This window comes from Pinus tabuliformis, chromosome 7, assembly GCF_031772625.1.
Source record: "Pinus tabuliformis cultivar Carrire ecotype Pingquan chromosome 7, CPIR1, whole genome shotgun sequence".
Classification (NCBI taxonomy): Eukaryota; Viridiplantae; Streptophyta; class Pinopsida; order Pinales; family Pinaceae; genus Pinus; species Pinus tabuliformis.
Window position 1 is genome coordinate 776,733,735 of NC_142293.1, and position 14,888 is coordinate 776,748,622.

Below are 14,888 nucleotides of genomic sequence, written 5' to 3' on the forward strand. Positions count from 1 at the left end.
ATCTTCCAAAACATTATCATGTATATAAAATATGTATTGACCAAGTTGTGCAACAGACTAATTATCACATCAGAAGCTTACATTACAGCTAACAAATTTTGACTATATGTTACCTGTACAGTGATGTTTTTAGAATTCAAATTTTCAAAATGATGGTGGGTGAAGATGATTCTCCAAGTGGGGCTATCAGAAATTCAAAGGTTCCTTTTTTTTTCCAATTGCTACCCCACTGGACCCCATCATGCACCCACAGCCAAAATGGAGGTATATATATATGTACAAAAAATTACTTTGGTCTGACAAAGTCCAAAGAATTAAATTACCTAAGACCAACATTCATTCTCACGCAGCAACTTCGATTGGTAAGGACAAGGCATTTGTCTTTATCTTATCAATGTGGGGTTGTTCCAGATTGTTAAGTACGCTGGATTGACCTTAAATAATTGTATTTATTATAATCAAATTAAATGTTTTAAATTAATTTTAATGGCTATTCACATGGTTTTGAGGAATTTTTTTAATTAATTTTCATTTTATAACTAATGAAATAATTATTGATAATTTATATATAATTCATTCATACATAGATGAATATCATTTTAAAAATAATATAAAAAAAAAAATATTTTACAAATTTTCTTTTCAAAATACATCTCTTTAAAAAAATTATATTAATAACTTTATTATATAAATATAAAAATTAATTTATTAAATTTTAGAAATAAAATGGTCTATGTCATTTTCTGCTTTTTAGAGTTCGAGGTTTATACTTAATCTTTGTTTTTAATTAATTTTGGTTTTCAGTAAAAAATTTCTCCACATTTATATTTCATATATTTGGTTAAGTCAGACTACAAAGGGTTATATATTAAAGGTTAGTGTAATTTTTTAGTTTAAATAATTTAAAAATTATTTATAAAAGATATTTAAAAATTATATCTAAAATATATTTAGATTAATAGTATAAATAGAAGTTTGATTTTCAATTTTATTATTCTTTAATTATTAATATAATATTAAATCATTTGTTTTAAATTAAAAATTAAAATATAAAAAAGTTAAGAAATTAATAATTATTATTAAATATTTTTTAGAGTCAAATATCAAAATTATAATTATAATTTAATTTGTAATATTATATCGTTGTCGAAGAAAGTTTATTTTTAAGTTTATTTCATTAGGAGGAATAGGTTTAGTTTTTTCTACCTAAGTTCAATTGCAACAAATGACATGTTAAGTTCTTAAAAGTATATCATTACTCTTGAGGTGTAGATTAGTTGGTTCGATTAGAGTTTAATCCCTCTAGTTTTCAAGTTTAAACATTATCGGGAGGGGTTGAGGATGGAATTCATTTTTGGGAGAATTAAACTATCTCAAGGCACATCCAAGTTTAATCAAGCTTCACACAGTCCTAGTGATAGCATCCCACAAGTGGGTAGATCATTCTTCCATCCAATAGATGGGTTCGCTCGACTTAGGCTCAAACTAGTTTAAAGAAAATTTATATAATTGAAATGAAAAGGAAAAAAAGAAAGAAGAAATTTCACATTATGTAGGGGCGATCTTTGTCTGAGGGGGTCAACGCCCAACACCAACTATTAATAATGATGAGATCCTATCCTACCAAACTTCATTTATTTAGGTATTTTTGCTTCATTTATTTATGTATTTTATCCATAATGAAAATGATTTTATTATCACCTTGAGCTATCTTGCATGGGTCAAATTTTTCTCTAAGAAGCTAATGATGGAGACTGATTATTACACAAGTCATGATTAATATCTATGTATGTTAGATAATAAGGAGCTTGAACCCCAAGAGTGCCTCATTTTGTCTTATTCAACCTATTATGATATTTGCAATGAATATTACTTTCTCCTTTGTTTTTTCAAGTAAAACTTTATAGGGAAGCCTTCAAGCACTTCCCTTGCATTTTGCAAACTCAAGGTAAACCCATCAACACTAATCATGGAGCCTAACCCAGTTGAGACATTAACTAAAGTATTCAACATGAACAATTAGTTAGGGGGTCAACCCCAAAATATCTTGCTTGAAGTTCATAGTACTCAACCACTAGAACTGACCCATCTTGCTAAATAGATATCTTAATTTCATTTAAATTCTCTCACATTGAGATCTTAGTTTCACCATAAATACCAAAATGTGTTGTGTTGTCTCATTGATGATAGGGGCTGCTATTGGCGTGCCCTCTCGACTGGCTGTCAATACCCCTTTGGCAACCTCCTGCCTATGATACAGGCTATGCTCGGCTAGTCCTCCTGGCTATTCTTTATGGCGCTAGACCCTCTGGCTATGATCAACGATGATCGGTGTCTATCTATGATCGATAAGCAATGACTGGCTATCGTCGACTACTGGCTCTGATCTTACAATAGGTCTACATTGAATTATATATGTCATTACGGCAGCATCTGAATCTCTATTTTATGAAGCCGCAACTACTACATGCTCATATATAACTAACTACCACCATGCCCAGGTACGTTAGTGACTCGACTGATAAGGACCGGCAACAAGGCTCTCATATAAATTAAAATAATCTCATAAATTATATTAGTGTTATAAATAATTAGAGTGAAATCTCTTCTATATTGTAAAACTTAAACTTTATTCATATTACAATTTCATTATAATATATTACTCATCTTTTTTTTTTCAATTTAAAATATTAAGAAATATCATTTTTTAATTTTTTTATAATTTTTTAACTTAAAAAATTAACTTGTATTTTTTTCCTCTTTAATCACTTAAAACAAATTTATTTTTTTAATTACTTTAAATATTTACTTTTATTATATTATTTTCTAAAATCATTTAATTAAATTTGATCAGTCTTCACTTTACATTATATCATATTATATTATTTTCTAAAATCATTTAATTGAATTTGAACATTCCTCATCTTACATAATATCACATCAAATAGTCACTGCCCATTGCCCATTAATAAAGGAAACCATTAAAACCACCCATTGATAAAGGAAACCATTAAAACCACCCTGACAAATTAAGACCACCCTTTACAAATATTGAAATGATTTTGGTATAAAATAATGAGTTACTTTTAATTTTGACCAAGTTTGGCCACTATTAAATAGTCACCACCCACAAATTTGGCAACTATTAAATAGTCACCACCCATAAGTGAAGGGAACCATGAAAACCATCCACTTCAAACATTTAAGTGATTTAATATTTAGTTTAAACATTTAAAGTGATATTGGTGTGAAGTAATCCAAAATCATATTTTTCATAAAATTTAATATTGTGTTCATCTATTTATTTTTCTGATTTCTTCTAGAAGTAATATTTATTTGAGTCTAATCTTCTCATTTCCTGTCGAATTAAATGTAAATACACTAACTTTCTTTATCCAAATGGCTTTAAACATTCCCTTTCCATTTTTAATTTCTTCTTTTCCAAAACCATGGGACAAAATTACAAAATTTTGAAGCTTTAAGTGATTCTCACATGCCAAAAGGTCAAACATACATACAGATCTGCCATGCCATGGCTTACCCATACCTTTTACCTAGAATTCAGAGGATTGTAACCGTGGCGTGCCTTACCTCATGATGATGGGTACCCACCCCAATGCCTCAAAACCCGTGTACACCGACAGTGGGGTTCCCATGTCCTTTCTGCTCTGGCTCAATTCCCTTGTCTTTTTTTCCTACTGGGTCAATTTTCTCACCCAAAAGATAAGGGCCTCCTTACCTCACCATCCCACAAAATTTTCCTTTCATATAATATTGTCAACCAGAAGCAAACGGTCCTTCCATTTGAAGATTTGATCCTAGTCATCCATCAGCCTGAGCATAACAGGCTGGCAAATTTTCTCTGGAAACTGACCCACCGTCTTACGTTTCTTGCTTGGTGTACAATATCCCCAACCTCTTCAACTGCCTGTTTCATAAACTTTACTTCTACTTCCATTAATAAAAAGTAGACTTCGTCTTCTACTGTCTCTCACCTGCCACTGACAGTCTGCATGGCCTCTCGGTTGCTTATTCCCAACACCGATTTCTTATTCACCCCTTATCTGGCGATTGGGTGCTTGTGCCCAAAACTGAAAATTGATCAAATGGGCAGCCCCATTATTACTGATTCACATGCGAATGTAAATTGATCCACGGAGTCAGAATTCAGTTGGGCAATATCCGTGTACCCATTGGCCACATTTTGCTTGCTGCCAAAATTGGCGAGCTTTCGTTTGGAATCTTCAATCCTGTACACACAAATCTTATAGAATAAGTGTTGATATGGTCAAGTGAATCTGTGTATGTATGTCTCAATCCACGTCTGCCGCTGGGGCAATTGCTTGGATTGGTGTTGCTTGTAGCAGACAGCTACCTGTGATCTTCCCTGCGGGGGCTGAGAAGCATGCCCCCACCCAACTCTTGATGGCCCACTCCGTCTACATCTCGTGTTTTGTGTGCTCTCTTCAAAGATAGCTCCCTCTGAACTGCCCCACCTCTTCCAGGTCGTCCTTCTCAGAAATTGGGCTCTGCACATTCAAGGCCTATTTGAGGATAATGTCCTCCCACATCTCTCTGTCCTCGATCACCTCTGCAAACGCCCCAAAAATGGCTTTTGCTCAGAACTACATACAATCAACATAAGCAGGAGGACGAGGACAGGAAGAAGGTCAGAAATCATTCGTACTTTGAAGAACCCAATCGAGAATTCTTCCTCCTGTTTCAATTACCAAAAGCGGTATGCATTATTTCCCGCAATGTTGAATAAATCTAGCAGACTCTTTCTTTTTTATAATATCTTTAAAACAAGTTTCTATGTTAATGGGGCTGTGGCCTTAAAATACCCAATATGCAAATGATCTTTGATCTATAATGCAAATGGCCCCTTTACATTGTTGATCGATAATGCCAATGCCGCTTCTTCTTTCTTCTGTATATTAGATTGAGGCCAATGAATGCCTTACTAATGATCTCAAAAGTTAGCTTCTTGCTTTGAGCAATGTGGAAAGTAGATTGTCAGAGTAGTTTCTTAACATTGTACCACAAAATCAAGGGCTAGAAACAGCATTCTACAATGGGATTTATTACTTCTCCCCTGAGCATGCACCAAGTACATCCGTGAATTACAGGCCTCTGCCACAACCAAGGCTGCTGCAGGAGAATATATTACAGTTTGGTAAAGCCTTCGCTATCATAGATGACGGTGTTCTGTTATGCTAAAGTCAGCTCTATATATATAGCTTTCACATGCAACTCCTCTGCACCTGGTATCATATATATATATATGATACCAGGTGTGTAGGAGTTGTATATGTCGAAGTGCATGTGAAAGTTATTGCTGAACAAATCTAGACAACATAAATAAATCATATGGTAAAGTTGTGGATGAGTTGCAAACAATCTCACTATTTATCTGATTACATTGCTCAAGATATGCTATGTGATTTCTGCTTTGAGAGCTGATTTATTTGTATTTGGGATATTCTTCTGAGGGTGGCTTATCTAGTTAAAGTCTTTCTATCAGGTAGAGGATGAGCTTAACCAATTTAACTTATTTCAGCTTTTATAAAGGCCGTTCTGTGATTGCATAACCATGGATGAGGATGTTCTGTTATATTAACCCAATTATGGGCCAAAGATAGGATACATTGCCAAACATCCATTGTTTTCCTGATAGACAGCCTTTCTTAAGACATAAAGACTTAGCCTGGAATGTTGGAATGTGAATGCCAATTGCTGTTAAGAAAGAGTTCCCTGATCATTAGCCCTCCCTTACCTTTCCTGGACATTACCCCTTTGCAAAATTTGCCATGACAATAGTAAATATTGATTCCCAGCGGAACATGCTGTAGATGTGTGGATTCAGAACACGTTCTTTTTGGTCTTAAAACTGCTTTATGAAGTTTGAATTACCAATTAGTCTGGAATCGCAGGACTCCAGCTAGCTTTCAGGAAGTCAGGAATCTCCTATTTGCATAAGGAGGGAGGCTATCTGAAATCTAGATGCCGAGGGAGGCAGGCAGTTACCAATTTATGTTGGGTCCTTCTTATTGCATATTGGGTTTGGCAAACATAATATAGTCGATGCTGCTTATTCAACCAATCTAAATTTCTAAAATCCTAGGTCCTTCTGTCAGTTGCTTCCCTGATATTTGGGACTCTAATCTGGAAGTAGAGGCTTTCCGAACTGTTCTATTGGGAAAGCTTTTTTTCAAGAATGAGAAAGCAACCTTGTGAATGCAATTGGTAGAAGATAGCATTTGTTATAGATCACTGTCTTGACTGATGCTTTATTTTACTTGATGTGATTTTCATTACATGTTTGCTTTGGGAGTTCCTATGCCTTTATCAATGAAGGTTATTGACACTTGTGTTTCAGTTACATTTAAAGGAACGTTCTAAAACTTTAACTTCTTGTCCTTGTGCGACCTTGATCTGAGTATATTCCTCCCTATCAAGTGATTGAAGAGTTGTATGTATTTGTGGTGTCTCCACTTTCAGGGGTTAGCTGAAATGTCATCTCAGGGGTCTCTCAGTACTGAACTGTCCAAGAAGACATCCATTTTGGGACTGAAATTATGGGTCGTGATTGGTCTAGCTGTTGGAGCATTCATCGTTATAATACTAATTGCATTGTCTATATGGCTCACCTTGAGGAGAAAGTCAAAAAGTATGCTAGAAAAACTACCAGTGACACAGATCCCAAATGTCTCAAAAGACATTAAGGAAGTCAAGGTTGATGGGATACGGGCTAGTAATTTCCTTTCTAGCAATGGGAAGGGAAATGGAATTTTTCTTCCCATCCATGACAAATCGAGCAACAAAGAATCAGAGAAGGTTTTGGCACATTTGGGTGTAAAGAAATCTTCTGAGGCAGAGAGTGACAGCCGTGGAAGCTCCACATTTCAACTAGAGAGGGCAGTGAATTCACAATCAGATGAGGGAAGCTCAGGCACACTGACAGCTTATAGGGGATCATCTTCTAATGCCATTAATACAGCTTCACCAATGTGTGGTTTGCCTGAAGTTTCACATCTTGGATGGGGTCATTGGTTTACTCTCAGAGACCTTCAAATTGCCACAGATTCTTTTGCAAAGCAGAATGTGATAGGTGAGGGTGGATATGGAGTTGTCTACAAGGGGCTGCTTGCAAATGGGACAATGATTGCAGTTAAAAACCTTTTCAACAATTTGTAGGTTTCACTCTCTATGCTTGCCTGTAATTTTTTATTCTTATTTCAGTTTTCTTTACTTGCTTTTCTTTGTTTTGTCTAGCAGAATTATGTACTTGTTATATGGGTTTTGCTCAATTTTTGAATATCTTTGATGTGATCTAGAGGACAAGCAGAAAAGGAGTTCAGGGCAGAAGTTGAGGCCATAGGTCACGTGCGACACAAAAATCTAGTCCGTCTCCTTGGATTCTGCGTGGAAGGAACTCACAGGTAAAGTTCTGAATACATCAGATTAATTTCCTTTCTCTTCTCATAGATGTACCTTACATGAAGTTAGTTATGTTCATGTCCTATCATTCCGTACATAAGTAAATCTTTCTTGAGAACTTGGTATTAATTTTAGTCAATTTGACATCACTAGTCATAGTTTTCCTTTCCTGTTCTTTTGGTACTTTGCATCAAATCCTAGTTTTTGAGGAGAAGTGCTTTTTTGCAGAATGCTAGTATATGAGTATGTTAATAATGGTAATTTAGAGCAATGGCTTCATGGAGCTATGAGACAACAAGGTTTTCTGACTTGGGAGGCCCGCGTGAAGGTTATACTTGGAACTGCAAAGGCGTAAGTAATTTGCCAGCCTTCTTGCATTGCTTTCTTTACTATACCTTTAGTTGTTAGATTTCTCAACAAATTTTAATTGGTAAATGTACACGGCACAGTGTTGACTAGCATTATATACTGAACATTTAGTTTTCTTATGATTAAAATTTCACTGCATTCTAGGCAATCATCTTTTTCAATGAATTGTTGGAAAGATTAACTGACTGATTGTTTCTTAAATTGCAGGCTTGCATATCTACATGAGGCAGTTGAACCAAAGGTTGTTCACAGGGACATCAAGGCCAGCAACATCTTAATTGATAATGAGTTCAATGGCAAGCTCTCAGATTTTGGATTAGCAAAGTTGCTTCGATCAGAAAAGAGCCACATTACAACTAGAGTAATGGGCACTTTTGGGTACTGTCTCTCTCTCTCATATATCTGCTGGAAACAAAATTCACAACTGTTTTGGTACACATGCTATTTTCTTCTTGTTAAATGTTCAGGGCAACCTTTGGGAATGCCCACTTTAGAAAGTACAGTTGGAAACTTGGAATCCTCTGTTCTCCTTGCCTACCTAATGCAATAAAATGTATGCATGGCTCATCTCTAGTCTGGGTATTGTTATTCAATTTCTGAGATTTAGAACTTGCACTTCTTTCATTTGCAATTTCATCTATTTCCTTGTGAGGAGATCCATACATCTATGAGGCATTTTTTTGTGTTGCAAAATTTTGATTCTGGTGAGGTCATACCTATTGGCAATTATGACTATCTTACTCATGGGTATGTGTGTAAATACCTATATCATGACCTGTACCTTGAACAATGTAGAGCAAATCGGTGTTTACCTGTTATTACTTCTATCTGGTCGATCTTTGGTGTCTGGTTATGGGTTAAATTTAAGCTTTTGGATCTGTGCATCGAATTGGGATATCCATGCTCATTTCTCGTTTTGGTTGCCAAATACTGCAGTTGTTCTCTATTGGCACTTATATATCATGCAATAAATTGGCAGTCAATTTGGTCTTATTGACATGACTAGAATTACTGTGTGTACAATTGTCTAATGGTTATCTGGACATAAAAAGGAGATAGTCTTGGAAGTTAAAAGTGTTAATTTTTAAATGTTTAAATTCTGGAATGCTTAATACTTCATCTGTTTCCACATTGGTGAAGTGTTTACTTCTGTAGCTTGAGATAAAGCTTTTAAAAACTTGAAATAATGACTCTATATTCTGTTGATGTACTGGCATTTTCAGGTATGTTGCCCCAGAGTATGCAAATTCAGGATTATTGAATGAAAAAAGTGATATTTACAGTTTTGGAATCCTTCTCCTGGAAACTATCACAGGTAGAGAACCAGTTGACTACGGTCGGCCTGCACCAGAGGTAGGCTCACATAAATCCTTTTAGACATGCATGTTAATTTAGTTTCTATGTTAAGGGTGTGGCTTTGGGTTTTGCATCAGCGAAATGCCAAAAGATCGACATTTGTTTCAGTTAGTTGCACGGTTTATGGTACAGGTGAACCTTGTCGATTGGCTAAAGATGATGATAGGAAGTAAACGCTCAGAAGACGTTGTAGACCCAAATATGGAAATGAAACCATCTACACGTGATTTGAAGAGGGCACTTTTGGTTGCCCTAAGATGTGTCGATCCAGATTCTGAGAAAAGACCTAGGATGGGACATGTGGTGCGCATGCTTGAAGCAGATGAGTTTCCTTTCCGTGAGGTAGGTCTACAGATCTCTAGAATTTCTCTTTAAGTGCCATTTTACCTTTTCTTTGGCTTGTCTTCATGACCAGAGGCGGGCATCTACCCTTTTAGCTTGCAAGATGAGAGAATAGAGAAAATTTCTAAACCTGGACCTATTTACAGGATCGAAGAAGCAGAGCCAACTATGCCAGAAACAAAGGACTTGACGGTCAAGGTGGGGTAGCCCAGAAAATTATAACAGAAGGTTCAGCTTCTCGAGATGTGGAATCACAAAGCAGACATATACTGGAGCAGGCAAATACTAGGGAGAGCAAAAGGGGCAGGGGATTTGAACGCTGATCTCATGCACGATTCTGTTATTGATTTCCAAGATTTTGTTCTTTTTGTTGAGTTTTCAGAAAAAAAAAAGTCCGATTGCATACTTTGCTGTCTCCCACATATACGTTACATGGAAGCTAGTCAAAATGCTGTTGCACTATATGGATTCTGTATAAGGGAAGCTGGTATTGTTTTCTCAGACTTCCGAATGCATTGTTGGGTGATTTGCACCATGGAATACAACACAATTTCTGTAGTCAGTTTATTCATTTTCCCAAGTAAAGAACGTATACCTTTCTGCAGCAAGCTGGAAAGACAGCACGATTCGACCTGCAAGCTTATAGCCTGGTAGAAACATGTGTAAGGTGACAATCATTTACCAACCTCTGCAGCAAGGTTGATCGGGATTACAGTAAAATTATGCTGACTAGCTCAGCATATCATATGCCCTTAGTAATGCACATTATGCATTCTAGGAAGGATTTGTCAGAATCATTTTTTTAATTCCTAACAATAGTGTACATAATTGTTTCAAGCTTCAATTTATGCCTCGTGGATTAGGTCTATGTAAAGCAGAAAGGCTCCGCCATTGTCTTTGTTAGAGGGTTCATGAAATTTTTATTCAAGAATCTTACTTCTAATGAAATCAGCCATTGACATTGTCAGAGATCATGCACCTTTGTTAATATATGTGCACAGCATTTAGAAAGTCGTGGAATATAGATATGATGCACATTGGATCCCCTGCCCTCTGTGATAAGGTAGCTCAAAGGTTTTGTCCTTCTGTATGTGTTTAATAGCTTTTAGAACATGCTTATAGGAAAGTAGATTGTTCATTTCTACAGTCATCCAAAAAGGACTCTTCTGATTATTCGGGTATCTTCGGGTATCTTCAGAATCATGAAGTTGGATTTAGGAAGTCCTGGATTATAAATCAAGTGCTAATCTGACTTCAATGTTTTCATTTTCTCTCTTTATGCTCGAGCCTTGACCTTGATTTATACACAAAGGTCAAATTTATAGCGTTGAATTAAATCAGAAACATTCTGAGAGTAAAGTTGTTTGAAATCAGAAAATTTCGTTGATGTGCAAGTGGGACTTTATTCACAAAATTTCAGGTCCAAGGTCATAGAATTTGTCTGCTCGATTAACAAATTGTGTGTGGTATGGAGTTTTCGAATTATCCAAATGATATCTACATATTTACAGTCACCCAGATTTCCCAAGAAGACCAATGAAGTTGCACATGATTTGGATATGTTTTTAAGACCTGCTAAATGGTGATGCAGTGTACTGGATGCCTAACAAAACAAAGCCATATATTGTTGATGATGTCAATTTTCTAGACGTAAAATGTGTAGAGTTTTCAAAATATTTTATGTTTCGAGTGTACACTCCACTCATCATCTAGGACACATAAAGCTTGTAATAAATGTTCAAGAGTCCGGGATCAACATTAAAGATTGTTATCAATTATGTCCTGTACTCTTGCACATTCATTAGAAGCTTTATTTGTCCCTGATGATGAATGGAGTGCCCACTCAAAACATTGGACATTTCGAAAACTCTACGCGAAGACTTACATAAACATCTTAAAACCTGCATATTCAAAATGCCATATATTAAACCTGCATATTCAAAATGCCATATATTTTTTCAATTCTCCATTTATTCCGGTATAACAAATCAATAGTTTTCATGACTAGTTGGCCTTATTCAAGGTTTTGACTTAATTCGAAAGAGAGATAGAAGAATCATTATGGTGGAAGCGACGCAACACCAAACCATTTTTTTATAATTTAGTACAGGACTCACTGTTCCGTTGGTTGTGAAGGTAGGTACCCATTTAAGGTGGATTGTCACCCCATGACATTAGAACACTTTTGATTGTCAAGGTGGGTACCCATTTAAGGTGGATTATCACCTCATGACATTAGACCACATCCAGGATCATGAGGCATTGATAAAAGAAAATTGGATGATTATGTTTTTGTATGTATGCAGGAGAAAATATTGTAACATCTTATTTAATGGTTTGGAGAGCCAACTTATTTGCAATATCAGAGCAGGAGGTCGACTGTAACACAGTAGCAGAGAACTTTCCTCTGAAATGATGCATAGTAAATGGTTTTATGTTGCGTTATATCAGGTTTTCCTTGGTTAGTTGGAAGCTCTGTTCTGTTTACTTTTATTACCCACACCTGCGAGATAGCATTTTAGAATTATTTTGTTAAGCGGTCCATTGTTGCATTTTGTATTTATTTAATAGCAATACAATTTTAAATTCACATGTGACATGAAGCCCAAAGTACGGCCAAATCACCCTCTTTCTGTTCCAATGTGTGTAGAAATGATAAGCACTAGTGTTTGTGTAATAGTTAAGTATCCTGTATACTATTTGGAGAGCGTGACCAACTGCAAGCAAGCTATGATAAATCTTAGCTACTATTCTAAATTTTTGTTTGTTCGGATTTTTGGGAAAAATGATTGGACAAAAGTGTAAAGCTGATAAATCTTAGTTACTATTCTAAATTTCTGTTTGTTCTGATTTTTGGGGAAAATGTTGGGACAAAAGTCATTTTATTTATATAAATAGAATTGGGGTGGAAATAATAATTAATTATTTTTTTTCAAGGTCAAGTCTAGGGTTATCTGTTCACCAGTGAGATGTTATCTTTAGGATTGTGTGGAGCTCTGTTGAGCTTGGCCACTCTTTTGAATAATTTAATTGCTTCAAAAGTGGCTCTTTTCCCTAACTCTTCCTCATGATATTTGAACATGTGGGAATTAAATCCCACACAAACTAATTGGTCTACACCTCATGAGTGGGAGATGATAATACTAGATCATGACAATTATTTGGAACCTAATTGATATTGATGTTCATAATAATAAAATGAATCCCCAATTATTTGAATTAAACTTAATTGCTATTGATCTTCATAATATTGACTATTACACCAGATACAACTATTTCATAAATGCCAGAAGCATGATATGTTTTTCTAGAGAATTGGTAACTTTGAAATATTGACTATTACACCATATACAACTATTTCATAAATGCCACAAGCATTATATGTTTTTCTAGAGAATTGGTAACTTCTAAATATTGATTGTCATTATTACACCAGACACAACTATTTCATAAATGCCACAAGCAGGAAAGTTATACTATTCATAAATGCCACAAGCATTATATGTTTTTCTAGAGCATTGGTAACTTCGAAATTTTCACTGCCACTACAACTATTTCATAAATGCCACAAGCAGGGAAGTTATACTATTTCATAAATGCCACAAGAATTATATGTTTTTCTAGAGAATTGGTAATTACGACACTGCCACATACAACTATTTCTTAAATGCCACAAGTAGGGAAGTTGTAACATGTTTCTTGAGACTTAAACTCAGGCAACTAAAAAAACAAATTGTTCATCAAACCCCATCCCCTCTCACTACACCCGGTAACACCAGAGAGTGATTACTCCCTGTGGAGAGGTCTGGCTATTGGGTTCAAAATTTCTGAGGAAGCTTGGCTATTGGGTTAAAAATTTCCGGGGAAGCTTGGCTAATGCACGCCATGGCCAAACCACCCTGTGAAGTGACCTTAAGAAGAGGTGAGGGTTTTTTTAATTACAATGAAAATTTTAATTTAAATATTATAAATTTTAAAATAACAATTTATTTTTTTTCTAAATAATTTAATTAGCTCGTTATGTAATAATTATAAAGTTAAAATTAACTTCTTAAATAGTGTTACAATTATTTAGAATTAGTTGATTATTTGTTTAAATTATAAATAACATAAACGTTTATTAAAAAAAAAAAATTAAATAAATAAATAAATAAAAATAAGTTTTAATTATATTATTAAATATTATTATATTTTAAATTTCCAAAAAAAATTAACATGTAAAAAATAAATAGTCATTTATAGTTTGATTTTACACTTATTTTAATTTTTTTTAAATTGTTTTAATTTTAGTATTTAATATAAAATTTAATGATATAATTTGTTACTAAATAGAAATTGTTTGTATTAAAATTAATTCATAAATATATTGTTTATGAGGCATAGAATAGATGGTGATGGGTGTATTGTTAAGTCACTAGGTGATGTGAAGGTCATCAAGGGTTGGTGTGGCCTAGGCTACAACTTAGATACTCTTGAATCATTATCTTTTGAATTACTATTTCTCAAACCAAAAGTTAAACGTGTAGTCATCTTTATAAGACAAATACAACTTGACCAAAATAAAATTATAAACATATTAATATATTATATAATTTCAAAATCTACTTTATATTATAATAAATAACAAATTTGTAATCTTTAAAGTGAAATAAATTATAATTATTTTTTTTTATAATTTTGTGTACATTTTTACAATAAATAAAATAAATAAACTTTATTATAATTATTTTTAGATATTTAAATTAGATATTTAAATTGAAATAATTTATGATTATTATTATATATCTCCACGAAATATTTAAGTAAACCCACCCAAAAAGATCATATTCTACGACCTTATATATATATAAATATAATTTTATTTATATATTTTATTAATTATAAATTTATTATTATAATCAAAAAGATGTTGAGAATTTTAATTATGTTGATAGACTTATATATTTTAAAATAGGATTGCTTAATTTTTTTTAATTATTAATATTTATTAGGTGGATGATAAGGATTTAACATCATTTTTCTATGTAATTTATGGTCCTATTATTATAATCAAAAAGATGTTGAGAATTTTAATTATTGTGATAGACTTATATATTTTAAAATAGGATTGCTTAATTTTTTTTAATTATTAATATTTATTAGGTAGATGATAAGGATTTAACATCATTTTTCTATGTAATTTATGGTCCCCTGAGACGTTTATTCACTTTACTGAACCCGAAATAGATGACATAGAAAGCCTTGAGAGAATTGAACTTGTAACCTCTTTATAGCAAAGGTGATTTCTGGACCAGGCTTTGACCAATTAAGCTAACTTGCTATGGAATAGTATTAGTTATAGATCAAAGGTTGAGAATTATCTCAAAAGTAGTTATACCCTT

At 33.9% G+C, this 14,888-nt stretch overlaps 1 protein-coding gene across 2 annotated transcripts; it reads left to right on the plus strand.

The window, feature by feature from the left end:
* The first annotated feature begins 3,885 nt into the window (after positions 1–3,885).
* On the plus strand, positions 3,886–10,167 carry LOC149249881 (putative receptor-like protein kinase At2g42960). Of its 2 annotated transcripts, XM_089458817.1 has the most exons (8): positions 3,900–4,738; positions 6,502–7,193; positions 7,338–7,442; positions 7,669–7,791; positions 8,017–8,187; positions 9,033–9,162; positions 9,298–9,507; positions 9,654–10,167. In XM_089458817.1, the coding sequence occupies exons 2-8, from the start codon at positions 6,514–6,516 to the stop codon at positions 9,828–9,830; spliced, it is 1,596 nt and encodes a 531-aa protein (XP_089314943.1). In that variant the 5' UTR covers positions 3,900–4,738; positions 6,502–6,513; the 3' UTR covers positions 9,831–10,167. The 2 variants fall into 2 exon arrangements, with proteins under 2 accessions (XP_089314944.1, XP_089314943.1); XM_089458818.1 differs by lacking the exon at positions 9,654–10,167 and having other exon boundaries at positions 3,886–4,738; positions 9,298–9,555.
* The last annotated feature ends 4,721 nt before the right edge of the window (positions 10,168–14,888 follow it).